This window comes from Ictidomys tridecemlineatus, chromosome 5 (genome assembly GCF_052094955.1).
Source record: "Ictidomys tridecemlineatus isolate mIctTri1 chromosome 5, mIctTri1.hap1, whole genome shotgun sequence".
Lineage (NCBI taxonomy): Eukaryota > Metazoa > Chordata > Mammalia > Rodentia > Sciuridae > Ictidomys > Ictidomys tridecemlineatus.
This window is the reverse complement of record NC_135481.1, coordinates 66,696,525-66,721,237: the sequence shown is the minus strand read 5'-3', so window position 1 is coordinate 66,721,237 and position 24,713 is coordinate 66,696,525. Positions and strand designations below refer to the sequence as shown.

Genomic DNA, 24,713 nt, shown 5'->3' with positions numbered 1-24,713 from the left:
AAATAGAGGCTTGGGTGGTAGCTCAGTTGTAGAGCTAGCATAGCTAGCATAGCTAGCATATGTGAGGCACTGGGTTTGATTCTCAGTACCACTCTAAAAAAAATAAATAAAATAAAGGTATTCTGTCCATCTACAACTAAAATAAACACACACACACACACACACACACACACACACGCCAAATACAATTTTATAACAAAGTGATCCAGTTTTACTTGCATCATGTTATCTTCTGAAAGGAGCTCATAATAGGCTTATTTAAAAAAAAAACAAATTTAGTTCACCTTAAAAATCTAAGTGTGATTAATTCAAAATAGATTCTATTTTTACAACTTCCTTCCTATAAACTGTTAAAGACAAAGAGAAGTAATGCCATCTACAGGGAACCTTCAGAACAACAGTTATACTTCTATGACCCACACTCTTTAATATCCAAAATCTAAGTTAATATCACATGTAACGTCACTGAACAAGGAAATTTTCAAGGAAAGGGGTAAAAGAATTGAAAAGGTGTGTGATATAAAAAAAAATCCCACTAACATTATGGATTATCAATACTTCTTAAAAGTAACCTAACTTCAAATTCACCTAACATGATTCACAGACACTTGGTTAGAAACTGCAGCAGGTTAAGATGCAAAGTTACACAACCTCAAAGGTCTTTAAAGTTACAGCTAGTAGAAAGACTCAAGTCTTTGGAGAATAAACCTGTGACAGTTTTCTTTTTCCAACTGTTGGATCACCCTTTCCTCTTGAGTAACATCACCTTCACCTTCTTGGCTAAATTCTCTAAATTTTTAGGCATTTTAATAGTCCATTTCACTTTCTAAAGCTCATTCCTATTTTTAAGTCTCCTATTTCATAGACAATTATACATCAAAGTTTTTCCTCTTTATGCAGCATATGCCTACTCTAACCACAGATGATTTCATTTTTTATACTTCTCTCTGCTGTCTTCCCCGGCTAAAAGAGGTTTCCTTATTACAATGGTTTCATTTAGGCTAAATTTTAAAACTATCTGGAGTCCTTTAGCAACAATACCACACCTCTAACTTCCTTGGATTGGGATGGGGCTTGAGTATGGATTTTGTGGCTTTCAATTTTACAAGTGATCTCTCATGCAACCTGGTTTGAGAAATAATGCCTTACTGTGGATTGGAGCCCTTTCCCTAATTGGCTCCAACAGCACTCTTAAGTGTTTATGGGTTCCAATGTGCACAGTGGCAACCCCCGTTGCCCTCCTGGCTTGTTCTTGAGCTGTTTCCCCAGTCACTAGCTGTGCCTTGAGATGGACAGTTAGCTATATGGTAGCTGACCCCCAGGTAGTGGCATCATACCTCATTCATTTGCTGCAGCTAACCCCAACCCCCAACTTATGCTGTTGTAGAAGCTTTCTAGCTCCCAGCTCACGGATCAATTCTGGATCAATCCTCAGGCTGACAAGAATCCAACTGTTACACAGTGCCCACATCACCCCTCCAATTCTGTCTCCATGCCCTGGAATAAAACAACTGAGTTAATCTGGATAAATCCAAACAGAGGAGAAAATGTTGGTCTTCCCTTGTTACAATTATCTTGAATCTTGAGTATTGCCTCAGGCATCCTTCCTATGGTTTCTGAGTACAGATACATTGTTCCCTCCCCCACACAATAGAGAATCCAAAGGACTAAACCTCATTCCCCAAACTGTATTCCTCCAAGAGGGAAATTCTCCCAAGGCTTCCATGGTAGTTGGTGATAGAGCAAGTTCCTTCAATTGGTAGCCCTCAGTAAGCTCTCTACAGTAAGCTCTCTGCAGTACTCATTGGTACTGACTAGTGGCTATTTGATCTTGTGGAACTGGCATGTTGTGATGCCAATGTTGATATTCCAGAATGGGATGGGGGAAATCCCATTTGATTTTGTTACAAATCACTTTTATTGTCAGTGCCTTAGGTAAGTTCCCCAGAAACAGAATGAGATGAAAGTATGCAAGTGATTTATTATGCAAGTGATAAGTAAAGGGGTGGTACTAGCAAGGCAGGGAAGGCAAGCAGAGATGATTTCAGCAAATTTGTGTAGAAGCTGATTCAGTCTGATTCACTCAGAAAGTTTTAGACTATAAATAGCACCTTTCTGAGATAAAGGAACTGGGCTTTCATATAGTAAATCTATGGGTACACTTCAGGCCAAAGACTCACAAACAGTATAAATTAAAAACCACAGTGAAGAAAGGAGGGCATAAAAATTGGAAGATGAAAAGGGATGTGAGAAATCCAGCTAGACTACTACAGTCAATGTCAAGTTTACCTTCACAATTCCATAATGTTTTGGAACAAGCCAGAAAGTTGTCATTTGTCCTAAGACCTCACTAATAATAGATAGTGCTATCTGTAACTACCAAAAGCATCACACATTTAGGTTACACGAACTGCCTAGGGGAAAAAAGTGCTTAATGAAATGCTGGGGCAATATGAACAAAGTATTTTGACAAAGAACAAAGCAAACTTTAAAGACTAAAGTAAGCCTGAAAGGAGAGAACTATTTCCTTTGCTTTGATCCTCAAAGTCTCTAAACAGGGCTGTTTTTGCTCTTTCTGGAAGGCAGTCACCTGCTTTAGATGTTTATTTTCTTTAAAGCTATTTCTGAAACATTCACAAAGTCACAGGGTCTCAAAATCAATGTTTATTTTAACACATAAAATGTGACATCTAGCACCAATGCCAGTAAATACCAGAATTCCATCTGGTCACCACTCTGGAACCAGTGTAATGGAAGTCCTTGACATTCAGTCCATGTATGCTGAAGATTATCATAACACGAAATAGAAATGACACAGCATAAAAATAATCTGATGGATATGTATAGAACTACATTTGTAGTTACTCAATAATCTTTTACTGTTTCATGTAAACAAGTTAACTTAATACCAGTGTTTTAAAACCAGATTTTCCTGGAAGACAATCACAAAGAAAAATGCATGAGCTATACCAGTGCATAACCCTGAAACTGGGCTTTCCATTCTCACTCCATTTCCAAATGAAAAATTTTGTAAAGGTACCTTTTGTTTCCCTAATCTCTTTTATTTTTTTCTTCTTTGTAACTAATTATAATATTGTTCACTATTTAGAGTACTTACATATTTATTTGAAAAGAATAAAACTTTGGTAAATGTAAGTATACAAGACAATAGTTTTGTTTTGTTTTTTTAAGTAAAAGGACAATTAAGCATTAAAGATACCATATGAAGCAAAAGACAAAACTATTGCCTAATTATGTAAAAGTGAAATATTTAAAATTTACTTATTCCCAAGACAAACTAAGGTTTACTGGTTTGAATTTAGAACATTATTCGATAGTGATATACTTCTAAAAATTGCATCAGTTTCCCTCTAGTTTCTTGAAAATGTGTCAAATCAACCATGTTGCTTCACTATTTACTTTTGGCAGATTTTAGCCTAATCCTAATACCAGTTTTTATTTGAGTAACTGATCTCAATATTTCTTTTAAGCAGAACTTAATGCTGAGGCTAAGTAAACCTAAGATGGATTTCAGGCCCACTGGAAGGCAGGCAGTCATTTTTCATATTGCAGGCAGACCATGGTGGTTGTCATCCATATATCAGACCTCTAAGGACATGCTGGAAAAATCTGTAAACACAATCTTCCCATGCTGTATTCACATGCTTCATTCACATCTTTAGCTTACCCAGGTTGTTAGAGGTTTGGGTAAGATGACTAAAAGTTTCATGATGGCAATTTCTATAAGAAAAAAAAAAAAAGTTCACCAACTATTTATGGAGTACTTAATACTAGGCAATATGCCCAGCAGTGGCTAAATGAAAGTCAAATGAATAACCAAGTATAATGTTTAGAAAGTTTTAAGCTGACACATGTTAAAGCTGCAAGCAACTAAGGAAAAAAAAAGATATACTGGACATTATCAAAATTCAAAACCTTTTTGCTATAAAAGACATAATACCAAAACAAGAAAGACAACCTGCAGAATAGGAGAGAGTATTTTGCAAATTGAACATCTGATGTCTCAGTATCCAAAATGTAAAGAACTCTTAGACTTAATGAAAAGACAAATAACTCAATTTGAAAATGGTCCAATGATATCTTGTCAAGTGAGACAAGATATTCAACATCTTTAATCTTTAGTTATTAGGGAAATGAAAATAAAAAACATAAGATCTGCCGGGGGCAGTGGCGCATGCCTGTAATCCCAGCAGCTCAGGAGACAGATAGGAGAACTGCAAGTTCAAAGCCAGCCTCAGCAACAGCAAGGTGGTAAGCAACTCAATGAGACCCTGTCTCTAAATAAAATGCAAAATAGGGCTGTGGATGTGGCTCAGTGGCTGAGTGCCCCTGAGTTCAATCCCAAGCACACCCCACAAACAAACACACACAAGATCCTATTTCACACCTCCTAAGATGGCTGTAGTTAAAACGATGGACAATGGCTTAGGAATACAGTTTGTCAATTCCTTAAAAAGTTAAACACAGAGTTCCCATATAACCAAGCAATACCACTCCAGGCATATACCTAAGAGATCTGAAAAGATGCTCACACAAAAAAAACTTCTACATAAATGTTCACAGCAACACCATTCATTACGGCTAAAGACTGAAAAAGTAAAATGCCACCAAATGATGAATGGATGGACAAGATGTACACATTCATACAAATAAATATCCTTTAGACATAAGAGTAAAAGCATGCCACAATATGGATGAACCTTGAAAACACTGTCTGTGTTGAGTAAAGAAGCTAGACATAAGAGACCATATAATGTGAATAATTCATGACATGAGCACAATAGGCAGATACATAAAAATAGAGGTTAGTGACTGCCAGGGGCTAGACTGGGGAGAAATGAGTGACTGCTAATGGTATGGAGTTTCTTTTGAGAAAGATGAAAACTTTGTTCTGTGAATATATTTACACTGAATTGTATACTTCAAAAAGGTGAATTTCATGGTATGGGAATTATTATCAATTAAAAAAAAAAATGAAGCAAGGCGTGGTGGCACACTCCTGTAATCCAAGCAGCTTAGGAGGCTGGAGCAACAGAGAGATTGTGAGTTCAATGCCAGCCTCAGCAACAGCGAGGTGCTAAGCAACTCAGTGAGACCCTGTCTCTACATAAAATACAAAATAGGGCTGGGGATGTGGCTCAGTGGTTGAGTGCCCCTGAGTTCAATCACTGGTTCCAAAAAAAAAAAAAAAATATTTAGGAAGCCAAAATCTTTATGCCTCAAAAAATTTCTACTTGTAAAACTGTATAATGCTTTAGTTAAAACTGAATCCCTTAGCTGGCTGTGATGATGCAATTCCAGTGACTTGGAAGGCTGAGGCAGGAGGATCACAAGTTTGCAGTCAGCCTGAGCAACTTAATGAGACCATGTCTCAAAAAAAAAAAAAAAAAAAGACTAGTAGCTACGCACATCTGTCTGGGTTCAATCCCCAGTACCAAAATAAAAAACTGGATACTTTAAGGCATAAAACATTTTAAAAATTTTGTCACATTTATAAAAGGTGCTGGAGTTACAAAATAGATGAGATACAGTTGTACAAGTTAAAAACTGTAGGCGTCACAGATGCAACTTGCATAAAATGGAATTGTTATATCATGTAAAGGAAGCACCAAACAAGGGGAACAAAAATGAATTCTAGGGCTGGGGTTGCGGCTCAGGGGTAGAGCGCTCGCCTCGGATGTGCAAGGCCCTGGGTTCCATCCTCAGCACCACATAAAAATAAATAAATAAAATAAAGGTATTATGTACAACTAAAAAAAATGAATTTTATTTAATTAGGTGCATTTTTCTATAATAAACAGATCTAATTTTTTTTTAAAAGAGAGAGTGAGAGAGAGAATTTTTAAATATTTATTTTTTAGTTCTCGGTGGACACAACATCTTTGTTTGTATGTGGTGCTGAGGATCAAACCCGGGCTGCACACATGCCAGGTAAGCGCGCTACAGCTTAAGCCACATCCTCAGCCCCAGATCTGTCTGATTACATTTTACTTTGTTAAAAATAATTTGAATGACTGGAGAAAGTTCACAAAAGTATGAACTGGCATTTTAAAATCTGAGTTAAGAGAAACTACAATATAAAGAGCTAAGTCACTTGTCTGGGATAATGCCCAATGCTATAGTCTGAATTAGTGTCTCCAAAAGGCCCATATATTAAAGGAGGAAGTGAAATCTTTCGAGATGAAACCTTGTGGGGGAGGTCTTCTGATCATCGGGGATGTGTTTTCCACAGGACTCTGCCCTTTCCTCTTTCTTTCTTTTTCCTTCCCAGCTATGAGGTGATTGGGCTTTCTCTCTCATGACATACTGCCTTGTCATAAGGCAATGGAGCTAAAGGATTACAGACTAGAAATGTGAGCCAAAATAAACTTTTCCTCTTTTTAAGTTATTACCTCAGGCATTGTTACATTAACTGCTGCTTACTAACACATCCCATTACAAAGCTATATATAAAAAAAAGCCTGCTGGGCTGGAGGTTTAGTTGAGTGGTAGAGTGCTTCCTTCCACATGCAAGACCCTGACTTCAGTCCCCAGCACAGCATGAAAGAAAACAAAAAGCCTGCCTTACTTAGAATAAGAACCAAAGGCAAGACAGATAAGTGATCTTAATCCTGAGTCAATGCCTGAGTTCAATGAAGTCATAGCTGTTTTACCACATCAAAATCAAGGCCTTGACCACACACAAGCCCAGAAACAGTGATCAGATGATGAAATATCCTCAGAAGATGAAGAACTGGGAATGTACTTACTGATTTTTTCTTTCTGATGTATATAATATGAATATCTTCACTTCGATACTCTTCATCATGTTTTTCCAAGGGAATTTTTTCAAAATCAAAGTCTAGCTGAAGCAGCTATAAATTTAACAGATATACTTTAAACTCAATAATATGAACAGACCTGTGATAAAGAAGGTACAATGGTGGCTATCTTTGTAGGAATACTGACTAGGAAGGGGCACTGTGGAAACCTTCTGAGGTCTTAGAAATGTATATTTTTATGCTGGGTAGTAATTATGTGGCTGAGTGCTTGATATATATGCATTTAACTATGTTTTACCTCAATAAAAATTATTTTAACTATATAAAAAATTAAAATTAAGAGTCCCAGGGGCTGGGATGTGGCTCAAGAGGTAGCGCGCTCGCCTAGCATGCGTGCGGCCCGGGTTTGATCCTCAGCAGCACCACATACCAACAAAGATGTTGTGTCCGCCGAGAGCTAAGAAAAAATTAAAAAAAAAAAAAAAAAAATTAAGAGTCCCAAAAGCTCAGTAACATTCTTCATATTCAGGAAAAACATGAAGGCTGGGGCTGTAGCTCAGTGGAAGAACACTTGCCTAGCATGTGTGAGGAACTGGGTTAAATCCTTAGCACTGATAAAAAAAATAAATAAAAATACATCTACATCTATTACTACAAAAAAAAAGAGAAGAAATTAAAAAAAAATATCATATATTATCTGAGGCAGTCATATTCTTGCTTTCTTATTAAACCAAAGCAGTCCGTCAGCAGACAAAAGTTGCAGAGCTATATAGATGTACAAAAAGATTTACTTGTAATGGGATGAATTTTTGCCCATAAAAAGGGCCTGGGGTCACCACTGGGGGAAAAAAAGAGTAAAAGATACGTAAGATGTTATGTATTGGGTGCAGTGGGGCATGCCTGTAATCCCAGCGGCTCAGGAGACCAAGACAGGAGGATCTCAAGTTCAAAACCAGCCTCAGCAATGGCGACAGGTTAAGCAACTCAATGAGACCCTATCTCTAAATAAAATACATAACAGGGCTGGGGATGTGGCTCAGTGGTTGAGTGCCCCTGAGTTCAATACCCTGTACCAAAAATAGCTATGTACTACATTTGCAACTTCCTGTGAATCTTTCTGACTATTAATTAAGTCCCTAAAAACAGGTATGTAGGTCAGAGGTTTCACAAAAATGTAGAGAAAAACAGAGAAGTACAAATTTATCACCTCCTCATTTCTATCATGAATTCTCTTTTTTAAAATATTTATTCTTAAGTTTTAGGTGCACACAATATCTTTATTTTACATTTATATGGTGCTGAGGATCGAACCCAGTGCCTCATGCATGCTAGGCGAGCACTCTACCACTGAGCCACAACCCCAGCTCCTCTCTCATGAATTCTCTAAAAGCAACATATGTATCACTGATATGTTCCCCAAAGCCAACAATTAAGAAATATTAAGAACTTTCTCAGAAAAGACAGTGTCACCATTATTATTTTACACGGTTCTGTAGATATAGTATCAACTAATTAGATAAAAAATAAAGGATGAGAATAGAAAATGGGGGTGAGCTTTGTGGAATAGTGGATTTTAAAGAGTCCCCTACTGGCTGGGTTCATACAAACAGATTGTCCAAACCTCCAAAATTGCCATAAAATACTAGATTAGTCACATATAGCCTCCCTGAAGGGTACTCACTACAAAGATAGATCTTGTAGTCCTTACCTCAAAATATTTTTTCTCAATTTCTGGATTTTTCCCCATTGTACGTTGTTCATAGCAACATATGATACAAGTTTCAGATCCACTGAGATCTTTCAGTGTTTTCAGCAATGGTTCCAAAGACTATAAAAGAAAAACGTATTTCATGACTTCAAAAATTTTCTATTAAGAGGAGGTTAGGGAAGTAAAAGGATTAATTCCCCTATTATTCATTTTTGAATCAATACAACAAAATACACGTAGTTAACGTTTTCTAACAATGTTTGGTAAACTCCTCTTAATAATTAATTATTGGCCTGGGTGGTGGCTCAGTGGTAGAGCACTTGCTTAGCATGTATGAGGCACTGGGTTCGATTCTCAGCACCGCATCAAAATAAATGAATAAAATAAAGTCCATCAACATGTAAAAAAAATTTTTAAAAATTAATTATTATACTACAGTTTTCAGAAAAAGAATTCAAGTGACTGAGTTTTGAAGTTCCCATGGAAATAAATGAATAGTGTTGATTTCACTCTTAAAAGTAATTTCATTTACTCTAATCTAATGTAGGATTTAAACAATCAACAATTTTCCCTACAAAAGTAAATCTGAACTTAACTTGAACATGGGTTGGCTCAGTGCTCATTATTTTAAATATAAATGATACCCACAATGCTATCATAAACCAATATTTAAAGAAAAATATTGCAGTGGCACATGCCTGTAATCCCAGCAGTTTGGGAGATTGAGACAAAAGGATCCTGGGTTCAAAGCCAGCCTCAGCAATAGCAAGGTGCTAAGCAACTCAATGAGACCCTGTCTCTAAATAAAATACAAAATAGAGCTGGGAATATGGCTTAGTTGGTCATGTGCCCCTGAGTTCAATCCCTAGTTCCAAAAAAAGAAAAGAAAAAAGAAAAATATTTGGTTTAGTAAATCTTGCCACAAAACCATGAATTTTTTAAAAAATGCAACTTAATTCTCCTGGTTAAACATTTCATTGGGAACAACTAAGGGCAGGGGTGGGAGGCTAAGGGGTCATTTTAGGGCTGGGGATGTAGCTCAGTAGTAGAGCACTCACATGTGTAAGGCCCTGGATTTGATCTCCAGCCCCCTAATGTCTGCCACCCCCAAGAAAGTTTTTTTTTTTTTTTAAAAAGGTTATCATAGCTTTTCATAACAGATCCAAGTGGTAAAATCCTTTAAAACTTTTGAAGAAGCCTCTAATAAAATGCATATAACACTCTTCTAAACATGATTTGCAGGTATATATGAATGTATATACATAGTCTCTTGTGACTTTTGTTTTATTTTTGCTACAACCATCTATTAACCATAGACAAATATCCTGAATTCAGAGATGTTAAAATGTGAAGAAATGTAGTTTCAGAATACAAAAAACAGTTAATCGATTAGAGAGATTTCACTCACTGAACATTTACCTCCTCGTAGTATATGCAGTCAGCCATCAGTATGTAGTCTGGTGGAGAAGGAAAGTCTTCTATTTCTTCCCCCCTTCAAAATGTCAAACAAGTATTTTAAACTGTTAATAATTTAAAATACTCTTGCTTTATAAGCAAGAGCCAATAAGTTCATTTCGTATTATCATGGCTTTAATGAGATGCAATTTAAAACAAATTATGAATTGTTATTTTAAAACAAGCTGAAAGGCCATACAAACCATTTCAGTACCTTGGCTTGAACAGAACCAGTGACAAGATGTTTGTTCATATTAATATTCATCTTCAGCAAGTCTTGTAATTCCTCAAGATCGGTGACCACAACATCTGCCCTATAAAATAACATTGATTGAGGGGTAGGCACAGGGTGGGTAACTGGCAATATGAGTTTCAAAGCAAAGCGGTGTCCCCTCCCTTCAATTCTTACCCGAGGGTAGCAGCCATGAGTCCCACCGCCCCGGTGCCTGAGCCCAGCTCCAGCACCGACCGCCGGCTCAACACATGGGCCCCATCTCCAGAAAACCCCGGCGTTTCCAAGTATTTAGAGAGCACAATGGCAGCGTCCCAAACAACGCAACCCACACCACCGGAGTCATACTGCTGCAGTCGTAGGGCTGTCCCATCGCGCTTCTCCAGAACTCTCACAAAGCTCCGCAGCGGATCCTCCACCACCGAATCCACAGCAGCCGCCATCTCTGCCGGCTAAAGGGTGCAGCTCGCTTAGTGACGACTCATCTGTGCGCTGCTCACAGGCCAAGCCTTGAGAGGGGCCCGCGCCTCCTAGTGGCGGACTTGGCACGTCGCGCGTGCGCAAGTCAACAAAGCCCAGAAGGCTGCAGCACCTTGGGCGTAACCCAGCACTAACAGCCCTCTTCCCTTCCTTCTCCTGTAAAACCGCGCCTGGCTTAAGGAACAGCTAGTTTAAGTCACTTTCCCAGATAAAACTAATATAATCCGCTCTGTGAAAAAACAAAGCAAACACTGGAGCATTTTTACGTGGTTAGAGATTGACTCATTACTGTAGTTACCTTAAATCCAGGCAGCTTCCCAGAGCCTACCAAACGTGTCTATTATCTTTCTCAGGAAGTTTCCAAGTGTGCTCCTAGTTTTTCCATATGAATGCATAAAAAGGATTACTGGAAACTTGCAGCTTGCATTTACCAGTTAAAAAATTTTTTTTAATCCCTCTAAAATTTACATCATATAAATTATTTGGGATTATGTAGTTTTAAGTTGCATGAAATAACTCAATGTGTATATACATATATCTACAGTACTCTAATATCCCCTTATTCTTTATAATGAAAACACATTTTTTAAAAAGTCTTTTAAAAATTAAGACTGAGGTGATTTATTAATCTTGTTAAGAACTCTGATACAAAGCACAGTAAAAGGCCACAGACCAGTAAATAAAGAACGTCGCTTTTGGCTACTTTACAACCACTGCTATAGCCTATCACATAACATAATTTTCATCACTTTGAGCGAAGGTATCCAAATGGCAAATAAAAGTTTTACTCGCTTCTGATTAAAAAGTTTAATAAAGCATTAAGTATTTGCTGGTTTAAATATTACCAATCTAAAAAAATATTTTTAAAAAATTTCAGTTAACACAAGATTTATAGAGAAAGTCACTAGGTTTTGAAGGCAAGGCAGTTGGTTCCTATGCCATAAGAACTTTTCCTCTGAACCTATGAATTAGTAAAGTAGCAGATTGTATTATAGACCTCAAGTCATTTAAATTTATATAGGTTATTAACATTATCTTTAAATATACAATATAAACAAAACTGTACATACATGGCATATTAACTTTGTTTTCTAAAACAATAGGCAACTTATTAGCTAAAGACACCATACTCTGCAAAAACAAAAGGCACATCTGAATGAGATACATGCCCTTTTTTTCCTCTATAATTGGGTTATGTATTCTTTGTTTACATTTTGACAAAATAATATACACAGTGCATTCTATTATTTTCATTCCACATTTCATTTTTGTCTCCAGCAGCAAATACTGGCATTTAAGACATGGCATTAAAGAATTTAAGAACAGTGGGTGTTATTCACAATTCTCCTAGATGTAAAAACTACAAGTAAAAACCTTCCAGAAGATGGTCAAAGAGATTTAAAAATCAGTAACACCATACACCTCTATATTTGTGTAAATTCATTACCTTAAAAAAAGGCCTCTATTACTCAAATTTGAAAAATTCCACAAAAGCACTATCCCCTTTCAGTGCAATCAAAGTCACTTTAAACCATATTTTAGCAGAGTCTACAGTGCAAATATAAATTCATTATACTGGCCTTTTGGCAGCACTGAGGATCCAAGACAAGGCAATGCAACTGATCACCTGAGGATATTGGTAAAGGACTTTTGTATTTTATCTTTCCAATTCTTAAAAGCTTATTTGATCAGTAGCATTTCTGTAAGAGCATTATTTGTAAAAACAAAAAACAAAAAACTAAAATACTATGCCTTTTTGAATAAATTAAAAAAAAAACTTTACAAATACTATTCCAGTGTCAATGACTACGTATGGCTAAGGTCATTGAGGAGTTTCTGCATTTTCTACCATAGACAGTCTGTACAATGGGGGATGTGAAAACTCTCGCTTGTAAGTCTTTGGTGGAAGTTTTGGTAGGTGAGGGCTTGAATTCTGCCTTGGTGGAACAGGGGGAGCTTGAGGATGAGCAAGACTGTTGTGATAGCATCGACGTGGTACCCTTGGAGAGGGCGTGCTAGGAGGAGTGCTTGGTGAATTTGGACATGTACTAATGTCTCTGAGCCAGTCTGGATCTCTGTGAAGATGTCCCAGTGGAGGTGGCTGAAGATTAAACGGACAGTTTATAAAGTGTTCTGGAGGTCGAAGGGGAACTGGTGGAGGGGTATCAGGAAGAGGATCTCTTGGCGGAGGTGGAGGTGGACTATGCAGAAGTCCATCAAATGCACTGGTAGGAACAGGAACTCTGGGTTTTATCTTTGGGGGAGGAGGCTGTCTTGGTGGAATAGCAGGAGGGTCGTCATCAGATTTCACAGTTCCCTTTAAAACAAAAAGTTATATAACTATACTTCTTTTCTCCTGAAAAACTTACAAGGCAATTTTAAAAGTCTGAAAAATTCTTCACACAGAAGAATTTTTTAACTCGACACACAAGTTAAATCCAGAAGCTCAAAGTAAATTAATCTGGTTTAATTATCAGATTTATAAGTACATTACTTCTAGTTTAATCCAGGGCTCTGTTTAATACTTCTATATATGAGATGTTTTAATTGAAGTCTTAGAACATAAAGCTTCAATTTATCTTGCTTTGTGTTACTATTTCATAAATTTAAGAAATTCATGAATTTTAATTATAATAATAGGTAAGCAAAAATAATATATAGTTTTGTAGATGTGAAAGGACATGATGTTAAGGAGACTTAATGTCCAGCTTCTCCTGATTAAGCATTTACTTCTACTTTTCCCAGTGACACTCAGAACAGTGGATTTCAAAGGGTCATCCAAGGACCAGCAACATCAGTACCAGTAGGGAACTTGTTAGAAAAGCAAATTTAAAAAAAAATTATTTGTTCTTTTTAGTTATACATGAAAGGAGATTATATTTTGAGATATCATACATACATGGAGTATAACTTCCGATTCTTCTGGTTGTACATGATATGGAGTCATGTATTCATTTATGAGCATAGGAAAGTTATGTCTGATTCATTCTACTGTCTTTCCTATTCCCATTCCCCGTCCCTTCCCTTCAACCCCCTTTGTCTGAGCCGGTGAATTTCTATTCTCCCCTCCCCACTGCTTATTGTGAGTTAGCAACTGCACATTGGAGAGAATACTGGGCCTTTGGTTAGAAAAGCAAATTTTTGAGCCTCACTCCAGATCTACTGAATCAAAAACTCTAGGAGTAAGGGTCAACAATCAGGTTTTAACAATCTTTCCAAAAATTAAATTTGAAAAGCTGATGGAAAGTTGGAAGAATCCTTCACATAATAGTACCAGAAAAAAAGTGTATTTGTGAGTCTGTGAATCAGCACCCCCCCCCCCCGCTTTTTAAAGAAAGTTTTTTATAAGAATTAAACTACTAAAAGCATTTTTCAAATACAACAATATAAATGTGGAAAATGATAAAGAAAAGCCAAAATACAACAAATTCGTAAGAATAAAGTCCTATCTTGAAAATCCATAAATTTTTAAATAAATTGAGGCAAACCCAGGTCCTGTTGACTACCTTTGAATTTGAAGCATCTTGGTCAAACTTTCTTCGAGGAGGAAGTGGAGGAGGAATCAGTAGCTCTTCACTTGGTTTATTTAAACTACCACATGAACTGAAGACAGACTCTAGAGAGGCAAAGATTAGTTTAACCACTATTTACAGTGCAATTAATCCAACAAAACTTCATTGCAACTTGTGATCACTTCTGCCATGGCATTTATCAGACTGTAGTACCTGTTATATATTATCTATCTTCTCTTCTAAAATGTAAGCTCTCTTAGGACAGCACATTTATTTTGTATTCCTAGTACCTAACACAGTTCCTGGTACACAGTATATATGATAGCTAACTGAAGGCACATTATTTAGTTATGATTAATAATGAGACTCCTCCTCCAAAAGTCTTTTTAAAATCTAAAACAAAACCAAACAAAAACATGAATGTATATATGTAGTTACTTTTAGAGAAAAATCATCCTAAGCAGAAAACATTTACTCTGAAGCAGCTACAATCAGGTTCACATTCATTACACAGGTAATAAAATCTCCATATAGGAGACCATAAAGTAGGGTTATATCTCATATAACTCTCTTTGCAAGTCTCTTAATAATAAGGTATATGTTATAGAGTCACACTGAAGAAAATTTACAAAATAATAAAGTATTAGAGGAAAATTACTCCTGAACAGGTCAACTAGGTACAGAATAAGAACTATTTTCATTTTGATCGATTTCTTTTCTTATTTATACGGTTTTAAAGAACTCTAAAATTATGGTCCAACTCCCCATCTAATCTTTCTCCACATTCACAGTTATTATAGAGACATTCATCATGTCTTACTTGTCATTATACTTAGATTGAGTTTGCAGGAATAAGTTGGGAAAGAAGTTGATGAATTTAGTTTTAAACATGCTAAGTGACTGCTTATGGGACATTGAAGTATAGTTTTTGTTTCCTGCTACCACAAAATAATTTTACTTTTGTCATTGACAATATGCATGACACTGTAATTGTATCATTTTTGGTTTATTAAATATTAAGCACACATTAAAAATGTTTTAAGAAATGTGATACATTAAAGAAGTCAAACATATCCCTTCTCAATATATTTTTCTGTTTTGTTTCATATCCAAATAACAATCTACAAAGTCATAAATAAAACTATCAACTCTTACAATCTAGAAGTATATATAGATTTTGTAGTTTGACAAAAGTTTTCTTTTAGATTTTATAAAACAAACTTGAAATATTCACAGTGTTCATTATCAAATGACTTTATCACATGGTCTTATTGTTTCCCAACCCTTCTGCAGTAACAGACCTTCCAGTGCACTTTGTAAAGATACTAAGTTTAAGAGTCAGATGGGTGCTGGGCCCAGTGGCGCATGCCTATAATTCCAATAACTCAGGAGGCTGAGGCGGGAGGAATGCAAATTCAAGACAACCTCAGCAACTTAGCAAGACTCTAAGGACTTTGTGAGACCCTGTCTCAAAATAAAAAATACTAAAAAGACTGGGGATGTGGCTCAGTGGTTAACTTACCCTGGGTTCAATCCCTGGTACCACCCTCCTCAAAAAGCCAAAAGGGTGAAAAGCCTAGATTTTTAATAAAATAGCAAAGAAGGTTGCTATTTTAAAAATGCTACTACAGTGTAAATGCTTATATTATCATTTAAATGATATATAACAAAATTCAAAATTTAAGAAATCAAATCAAATTCATATTAGTCTTTGTAAAAAAAATTCCCGAGACTGTTAGAATAACAGAACAAATAATAGCCTAAATTTCCTAAAATTTTCTTTTGGATCATTGCTTTGATGAGTTAAAACTGTAAGGATAAACCTAACAAAAGAGGTGAAAGATTTATACAATGAAAACTACAGAACCCTAAAGAGAGAGATAGAAGAAGATCTCAGAAGATGGAAAAATGTACCCTGTTCATGGATAGGCAGAACTAACATCATCAAAATGGCGATATTACCAAAAGTTCTCTACAGGTTTAATGCGATGCCAATCAGAATCCCAAAGACATTTCTTGTAGAAATAGATAAAGCAATCATGAAATTCATATGGAAAAACAAAAGACCCAGAATAGCAAAAGCAATTCTAAGCAGGAAGTGTGAATCTGGAGGTATAGCGATACCAGAGCTCAAACTGTACTACAAAGCAATAGTAACAAAAACAGCATGGTACTGGTACCAAAACAGGCAGGTGGACCAATGGTACAGAATAGAGGACACAAAGACTAATCCACAAAGTTACAACTATCTTATATTTGATAAAGGGGCTAAAAACATGCAATGGAGGAAGGATAGCATCTTCAACAAATGGTGTTGGGAAAATTGGAAATCCATATGCAACAAAATGAAATTGAATCCCTTTCTCTCACCAGCCACAAAAGTTAACTCAAAATGGATCAAGGAGCTAGATATAAAAACAGAGATACTGCGTCTGATAGAAGGAAAAGTTGGCTATGATCTACATATTGTGGGGTCGGGCTCCAAATTCCTTAATAGAACGCCCGTAGCCCAAGAGTTAATAACAAGAATAAACAAATGGGACCTACTTAAACTAAAAAGTTTTTTCTCAGCAAGAGAAACAGTAAAAGAGGTAAATAGAGAGCCTACATCCTGGGAACAAATTTTTACCCCTCACACCTCAGATAGAGCCCTAATATCCAGAATGTACAAAGAACTCAAAAGATTAAACAATAAGATAACAAATAATCCAATCAACAAATGGGCCAAGGACCTGAACAGACACTTCTCAGAGGAGGACATACAATCAATCCACAAGCACATGAGAAAATGCTCATCATCTCTAGCAATCAGAGAAATGCAAATCAAAACCACCCTAAGATACCATTTCACTCCTGTAAGATTGGCAGCCATTATGAAGTCAAACAACAATAAGTGTTGGCGAGGATGTGGGGAAAAGGGCACACTTGTTCACTGCTGGTGGGACTGCAAAATGGTGAGGCCAATTTGGAAAGCAGTATGGAGATTCCTGGGAAAGCTGGGAATGGATCCACCATTTGACCCAGCTATTGCCCTTCTTGGACTATTCCCTGAGGACCTTAAAAGAGCACACTATACGGATACGGCCACATCAATGATTATAGCAGCACAATTCACAATAGCTAGACTGTGGAACCAACCTAGATGCCCTTCAATAGATGAGTGGATAAAAAAATTGTGGCAGCTATACACAATGGAGTATTATGCAGCACTAAGAAACGACAAAATCATAGAATTTGCAGGGAAATGGATGGCATTAGAGCAGATTATGCTAAGTGAAGCTAGCCAAGCCCTAAAAAACAAATGTCAAATGTCTTCTTTGATATAAAGAGAGCCACTAAGAATAGAACAGGAAGGAAGAGCATGAGGAAAAGACTACCAGTAAACTAAGACGAATGGGGGGAGAGAAAGGAAGAGAGAAGGGAAAACATATGGAAATGGTAGGAGACCTTCAGTGATACACAAAATTATAAGAGGTTATGAGGGGCAAGGGGGTGGGGGGAAAAAAGGGGAGAGAATTGAACAACAGCAGAGGAGGTAGAGAGGGAAGATGGGAGGGGAGGGGAGGGGAGGGGGGATAGTAGGGGATAGGAAAGGTAGCAGAATACAACAGTCACTAATATGCCATTATGTAAAAATGTGAGTATGTAACAGAAGTGAGTCTGTATTATGTATTTGGGGAGTTCAAAACCCAATTGAGTCGAATGTATGAAAGATGATATGTCTTGAGCTCTGTAATGTTTTGAACAATCAATAAAAAAAAAAAGTTAAAAAAAAACTGTAAGGATAAAAACAATGGCACACAAATAATTTTAGAAAGATATAACTCATAATTCCTACTTCTTCAGAAAATATTAAATACCTATTGAAAGACACTACCTACCTAGTAATTTGTTAAATAACCACTCAAGATTTACTAGGTATGCATTTCAGTTTTATGTAATAAAAAGGAAATTTTATATATTGTTTGTTTAATTTTATACATTTTTGCAGGCCTTCACTGATAGGGCATAAAATTTAGAAAAATATTTCAACTAATATTAGATTTAAATGATTCAAATTGCAAATAATACTAAGTACTGCCATTATTTTAATAAATATAAGTTTATAGAAGTTTTACTAATCATCAATACAAAAATGATCTGGTTCATACAATTCACTGCCTGCATACTGTTTAAAAATTAAATATTCTTTGCAAAAGAGCAGATTACAAGAAATATTTTCCATTCTTATATTTTAAAAGACAAGAGTTGCTGGGCATGGTAGTGGCACACCTGGAATCCCACAGCCTCTTGAGACACTGAAGCTGGGGGATCATGAGTTCAGTCAGCCTGGGCAACTTAGCAAGACCCTGTCTCAAAACAAAATAAAATAAGGCTAGGGATATAGTTCAGTGGTTAAAGCACCCCTGGGTTAAATCCCTAGTACCAGTAAAAAAATAAAAGACAAGAGTTTGCTACATACACAATGAATCTAAATAAAAATTTAAAAGTGGTGGCTGAAAGCCTGTTAACTTTCAGCCCAATACGACTCAAATCCACAGTTGTTATGTATGTATAAACAATTTAATGGAAATGTCAACAAGTCATAGCTACTACTCATCACTACTCACAGATTCTACTACACTTCAACCAGGTACAATAGATGTATGCAGCGAATGACTGTTTAGAAAATTAAAGCTATCAGAGCTATAAATAAGGAATAAATAGAGAATAGCAATGCCAAAGCATTAGGGGCATTAAAAATAGTGTATAAGATGTGATATAAACACATCTGATAATTTTAAGTCACTTTCCACTGACTTATAAAGCTATGTTTTAAAAAAAATTTTATTTGTTCTTTTTAGTTATACATGACAGAATGTATTTTGACAAATTATACATAATGGAGTATAACTTCTCATTCTTGTGGTTGTACACAATGTGGAGTTACACTGGTCATGTATTCCTATATGAACATAGAAAAGTTATGTCTAATTCATTCTACTGTCCTTCCTATAAAGCAATGGATTTGTGTTTCTTTTAAAAAGGAAAACTTTTCTATACTGATGTATATAGTAATTTTACTGTACATTTTTTTACTTCCAATCCTTTTGCAGAACTTGACATATCTCACTAGTATTTCTCAAGAATGTTACATTTTTAGCAGCCATCCATGGTCTCTGTCACTGCATTTAGATTCCCCCCTACCCCTCCACAACTGCTACATTTTTCATGATGAAGAACAAGGAGTCAGGAAAAGGGATTGACTCAGAACTGGAACTTTTTCCTCAAATACAGATATTAAATTTATTATTCCATGTCAAAAGTTGCTGCCCTGATTATGTGGACTCTGCAGTTATTTTCAGGGGTCCTGCTGGTTCAGGGACCCAACAGTTGATACAAAAAGTATACTTTTGGGAGTATTGATAAGAAGTGGGCACGGGATTCACGTTCTCATTTTCTTACCACGATCAGATTTTTATCCACCTTCTCATACATGTAGCCATGTGTGCTTCAGGGAAAGCTGACCTTACCCCTTAGCAACAGGAATAAGGCCTGATTAGTTCAAGTCTGAAAATTCCCGCTAAAGAAATGGAATTACTCTATTAAACTCATCACTTAGAACTCAACTGGTCACTGAAATACCAAAGGAGATTTTTCTGGAGGCTATTAAAAAGGATATCCCTTGGACTGGGGTTGTGGCTCAGTGGTAAAGTGCTTGACTAACATGCGTGAGGCACGGGGTTCGATCCCTGGCACCATATAAAAATAAAACAAAATAAAGGTATTGTGCCCACTTAACAACTTAAAAACTTGTGCCCACTTACAACTTGTTATTTTGGAAAAGTACTTTGCCATTTTGTTTCTCAACCTTTCTCTAACTGCTGAACAAAGAAACATATAACTTTTATCATTCCTGCCAGCATTTTTATGATCTTAAGGAAAAACAGCTGTAGATAAAGATGTTAATCTGGACAAAACAATGAGAGTCAAAAGGAACTCCAGTCTTTAATAACATCATTGAGCCACTGAATCAACTAGTCCTAAAGCAGCTTTCCTATACAGTTCCAATTATATCTGTCAGAATGGGTTCTTACTGTTTAAGGTAGTCTTACATGAATCTTTTCTTCTTTATAAACACATTAGACTCATGGAAACAGAAGATATCTAAATGATGGTGGAACATATTTGATAGTTTCTGAATTTGGGTCTAAAGCCACCACATAACCACTATGTTTATACAAAGTAGACACTCAATAACCCTTGTTGTGTGAACACAATTTTATTTTCAAAAAAGAGCATTTTGTTACCAGATTGTTTTCATTAACATTGGGCCATTTACTATACTGCAAATACTGTTCTACTCGCTAGCAATATAATAGTGACTTGCTTATGGAGTTTATATTCTGGTTGGGGAGAAAGAATAAATATGTAAAAGTAGAATAGCTATACATCATAAGAAGAAATAATTTGTAGGAAAGGGGTTCAGGAACAGGTGGATGGGAAGCAATTTTAAACAGGTGATTGGGGAAGAACTCACTAAGGAAACACTAAGCAAAAACTTGAAGGAGTCAAGGGAGCAGGCCATGATGCCAAATGGTTAAAAAGCATTAGAAACAGAAGGAATAGCAAAAGCAGAAGTCCTAATGTAGTAATGTGCCTTTGTGTTCTAGAGGCAGAATAACTAAAGCAGTGAAGAGTAAGGGAAGAAAATAGCAGATTATTAGATCTCACAGATCAAAGGAAGCCAAGCCCTGTAAGGCCTTGTGGGCCCTATGAAGGAACTTTAGCTTTTAATCTGAGTGATATGGAAAGTTTTATATACAGGAGAGTCAAGGTCTTACTTATTTCCTAAAAGGATCAGTCTGGCTGTTGTATTAAAAACATACTGGAGGGGCTGGGGTTGTGGCTCAGTGGTAGAGCGCTCGTCTAGCACGTGTGAGGCCCTGGGTTCGATCCTCAGCACCACATAAAAATAAATAAAATAAAGGCATTGTGTCCAACTACAACTAAAAAAATATTTTTTAAAAATATATGTATACTGGAGCAGGTATAACCCTAACATCCAAACCAGATACCAAATGGCAATTATCAATTATCTAGGAAAGAAAACTACAGACCAATCTCCTGATAAATATAGATGCAAAAATCCTTAATAAAATATTAGCAAATCACATTAAAACACATATAACGAAGAAAATACACCATGACCACAAGTGGGTTTCATCCTAGGGATGCAAGGTTGGTTCATCATACACAATTCAATAAATGTAATTCACCACTTAAATAGAATAAAGAACAAAAACCATATATATGATCATCTCAATAGATACTGAAAAGGCCTTTGATAAAATACAGCAACCATTCATGTTAAAATGCTGTAGAAACTAGGAATAGAAGGAACTTATCTAGCATTATAGAGGCTGTATACAACAAACCCAAAGCCAACATCATACTGAATGGAAAATAAATGAAAGCTTTTCCTCTAAAATCAGAAACAAGACAAGGATGTCCACCCTCACCACTTCTATTCAATATAGTTCTCGAAACTCTAGCCAGAGCAATCAGGCAAGAGAAGGAAATTAAAGGAATACAAACAGGAAAATAAGAAGTCAAACTTATCACTGATGTTGATGACATGATTTTATATTTAGAAGACCAAAAAAATTCTTCCAAAAAATTCCTAGAGCTAATGAATGAATTTAGCAAAGTAGCAGGATTCACTCATATATCAATAGCTTTTCTGTACTCCAAAAGCAATTCAGCTGAGAAAGAAATCAGGAAAATCATCCCTTTCACAATATCCTCAAAATTAAACAAACAAACAAACAACTGGAAATTAATCTAAACAAGGTGAAAGATCTCTACATTGAAAAATGAAGAAAGAAATTGAAGATAATCTCAGAACATAAAAATACCTCCCATGTTCTTGGATAGGAAGAATTAATATTGTCAAATGGCCATATTACTGCAATATACAGATTAAAAAACTCAGTTCCCATCAAAATAACAATGACATTCTTCACAGAACTAGAAAAAACAGTCCTTAATTTTAAATTCATTTGAAAGATTAAGAGATCCAGAAGAGCCAAAGCAATTCTGAATAAGAAAAATGATACAGGAGGATCTCAAATTATATTACAGAGCTACAGCAGCAAAAATAGCCTGAAGATCAATGGAATAGGACAAACTCACATTTCTACAGCTATCCAATACTTGAAAAATATGCCAAAAATATATGTTAGAGAAAAGACAGTCTTTTAACAAATAGCTGGGAAAACTAGATATCTCTATGTAGAAGAATGAAAGTAGATCCCCATCTTTCATTCTGCACAAAAGTCAAATCAAAATGGATCAAAGAGTTAGAAATTATACCAGAAATCTTAAAACTGCTCAAAGAGAATAGGGTCAACACCCCATCTATAGATGGAGGCATCAATTCCTCAGCAAGACACCTAAAGCTCAAGAAATAAAACCAAGAATCAATAACTGGGATGTCATCAAATTAAAAGTTTCTTTCTACACAGCAAAGGAAATGATTAAGAGTGTGAAGAAAGAGTCTACAAAATGGGAAAAAAAATCTTTGTCAGCTGCTCCACTGACAGGGGATTAATTAATATTAATAATATATAAAGATCTCAAAAAACTCAATGCCAAAATAACCTCACAGTTATAGGGCAAAAAACAGACATACCTCAAAAGAAGAAACACAAATGTCCAACAAATATATAAAAAATGTTCAAAATCTCTAGCAATCAAGGAAATGCAAATTAAAACTACAGTAAGCTTTCATCTCACCTAATCAGAATGGCAATTATCAAGAATATAGATAATATATGCTGGTGAGGATATGGAGAAAAAGGTACACTCACACATTGTTAGTGGGACTGCTAATTAGTACAACCACTTTGGAATCTCAAAACACTAGAAATGGAAAAACCATATGACCCAGCTATATCCCACTCCTTAGTATTTGTTCAAAATAACTAAAATCAGCATACTATAGTGATACAGCCACGACAATGTTTACAGCAGCACAATTCACAATAGCCAAATTATGAAGCCAACCCAGATGCCTGTCAACAGATAAGTAGATCAAGAAAATGTGGCAAATATATATACACAATGGAGTTTTACTCAGCCATAAAGAAGAGTGAAATAATGGCTTTTGCAGGTAAACAGATGGAAATGGAGAAAAGCATGCTAAGTGAAATACGCCTGACTCAGAAAATCAAGGATCAAATATTTTCTATTATATGTGGAAGCTAGAACAAAATAAGGGAAAGAAGGCTTTGGGGGAGGAAAATAGATATCATAAAGATACAGGGAATATCACATTGGAGTAGAAGTAGGAAAACGAGAAGAAAAAAGGAAAGGAAAGTTAAAGAAACATGGAATGAATTTAACAACATCATTTTATATACATATGTAAATGTACCAAAGGGAATTTCTCCTTAATGTATATGTAGAAAATATCAGTTAAATATAGATAAATAAAGGAGTGAAAGGAAGATCAGTAAGGGTTGGGGAAAATTCGGAGGAGAGGAAATCAAATTCCTTGTATGTATGATCTTGTCAAAATGAACCCAAATACTATGTAGAATTATAATGCTTTAATTTTTAAAAAAGGAAAAAAATATACTAAAGCAAGAAAAATGGAAAATTAGGATGCTATCATATTGAAAAAGGTTAAGAGATTGTAGTGGCTATCAGCGTAGTAGCAGTAGAAATGGTAAGAGATGGTTAGATTCTTGATATATATTGAGGGTAATCAAGATTTGTTGATGGGGTCACATTTGAGGTATGAGGAAAGAGAGAAAAGCTACCTCTCATATTTTTGGCCTAAGTAACTGAATTGAGATGAGAAGGCAGTAGGAAAAACAGTTTTAGAGGCTCAGTTTTGGAAAGGTTAAGTTTAGATTCCTATCAGATATCCAAATGAAAATGTGGAACAGGTCATTGAATACATGAGTCTAAATCTAGTTGGAGATATGAATCTGGAAATTATCCCATAAATGATATGTTACTGAATGAGGTAAGTGAGAAATAAAGAATCAAAGAAATTTCGAGATCAAGTCTTTCCAATGTTAATAGTTTGGAAAGCTGAAGAAGAACTAACATAAGAGACCAAGGAGCTATAAATGAAGTAAAAAAATCAAGAGAGGAAGATGAGCAATATGATCTACATGCACTTGATTTTTTTTCCAAAAAATTTGGAGGTATTTTGTATAAACAGGCAGAAAGTCTTTCTTGTTTTCCACCAAATCCCTTGTGCTTAGCTGAGAAGCTGTACAAACTAAGTGCAGGTTGAATACTGCTTATCCAAAATGGTTGGGACAGGAAGTAATAAGGATTTTAGACTTGGAATATTTACATATATAATAAGATATTTGGGGGTTGAGGCCCAAGTTTAAATAAAAAAAATTCATTTATGTTTCACATAACACTTTATACACATAGCCTGAAGGTAAACACAAAATTCATTTATTTTATTTTCCTTTTCTTTGTTGGTACTAAAGATTGAACCCAAGGGTGCTTAACCACTGAGCCACATCCTCAGCCCT

General features: G+C 35.8%; 2 protein-coding genes across 7 annotated transcripts in view; both read right to left on the bottom strand.

The window, feature by feature from the left end:
• Window positions 1–2,649: 2,649 nt before the first annotated feature.
• Vcpkmt (valosin containing protein lysine methyltransferase) lies at window positions 2,650–11,124 on the bottom strand. 2 transcript variants are annotated; one of them, XM_078050157.1, is made up of 6 exons: window positions 10,355–11,124; window positions 10,149–10,259; window positions 9,910–9,982; window positions 8,491–8,610; window positions 6,771–6,875; window positions 2,650–3,741 (listed from the first exon to the last, which is right to left on the bottom strand). In XM_078050157.1, the coding sequence occupies exons 1-6, from the start codon at window positions 10,618–10,620 to the stop codon at window positions 3,727–3,729; spliced, it is 690 nt and encodes a 229-aa protein (XP_077906283.1). In that variant the 5' UTR covers window positions 10,621–11,124; the 3' UTR covers window positions 2,650–3,726. The 2 variants fall into 2 exon arrangements, with proteins under 2 accessions (XP_077906283.1, XP_077906284.1); XM_078050158.1 differs by lacking the exon at window positions 6,771–6,875.
• A 129-nt stretch (window positions 11,125–11,253) lies between these two features.
• The window catches only part of Sos2 (SOS Ras/Rho guanine nucleotide exchange factor 2), a 95,821-nt gene continuing 82,361 nt past the window's right edge, over window positions 11,254–24,713 (bottom strand). For 4 of the 5 annotated variants that reach the window (XM_078050150.1, XM_078050148.1, XM_078050151.1 and 1 more), the window contains 2 exons: window positions 14,164–14,273; window positions 11,254–12,974 (listed from right to left, as the gene is read on the bottom strand). In XM_078050150.1, coding sequence (XP_077906276.1) covers window positions 12,480–12,974; window positions 14,164–14,273 — 605 coding nt within the window. In that variant the 3' untranslated portion in view covers window positions 11,254–12,479. The remainder of the gene's footprint in view (window positions 12,975–14,163; window positions 14,274–24,713) is intronic. The other variant, XM_078050152.1, reaches the window with a different exon arrangement.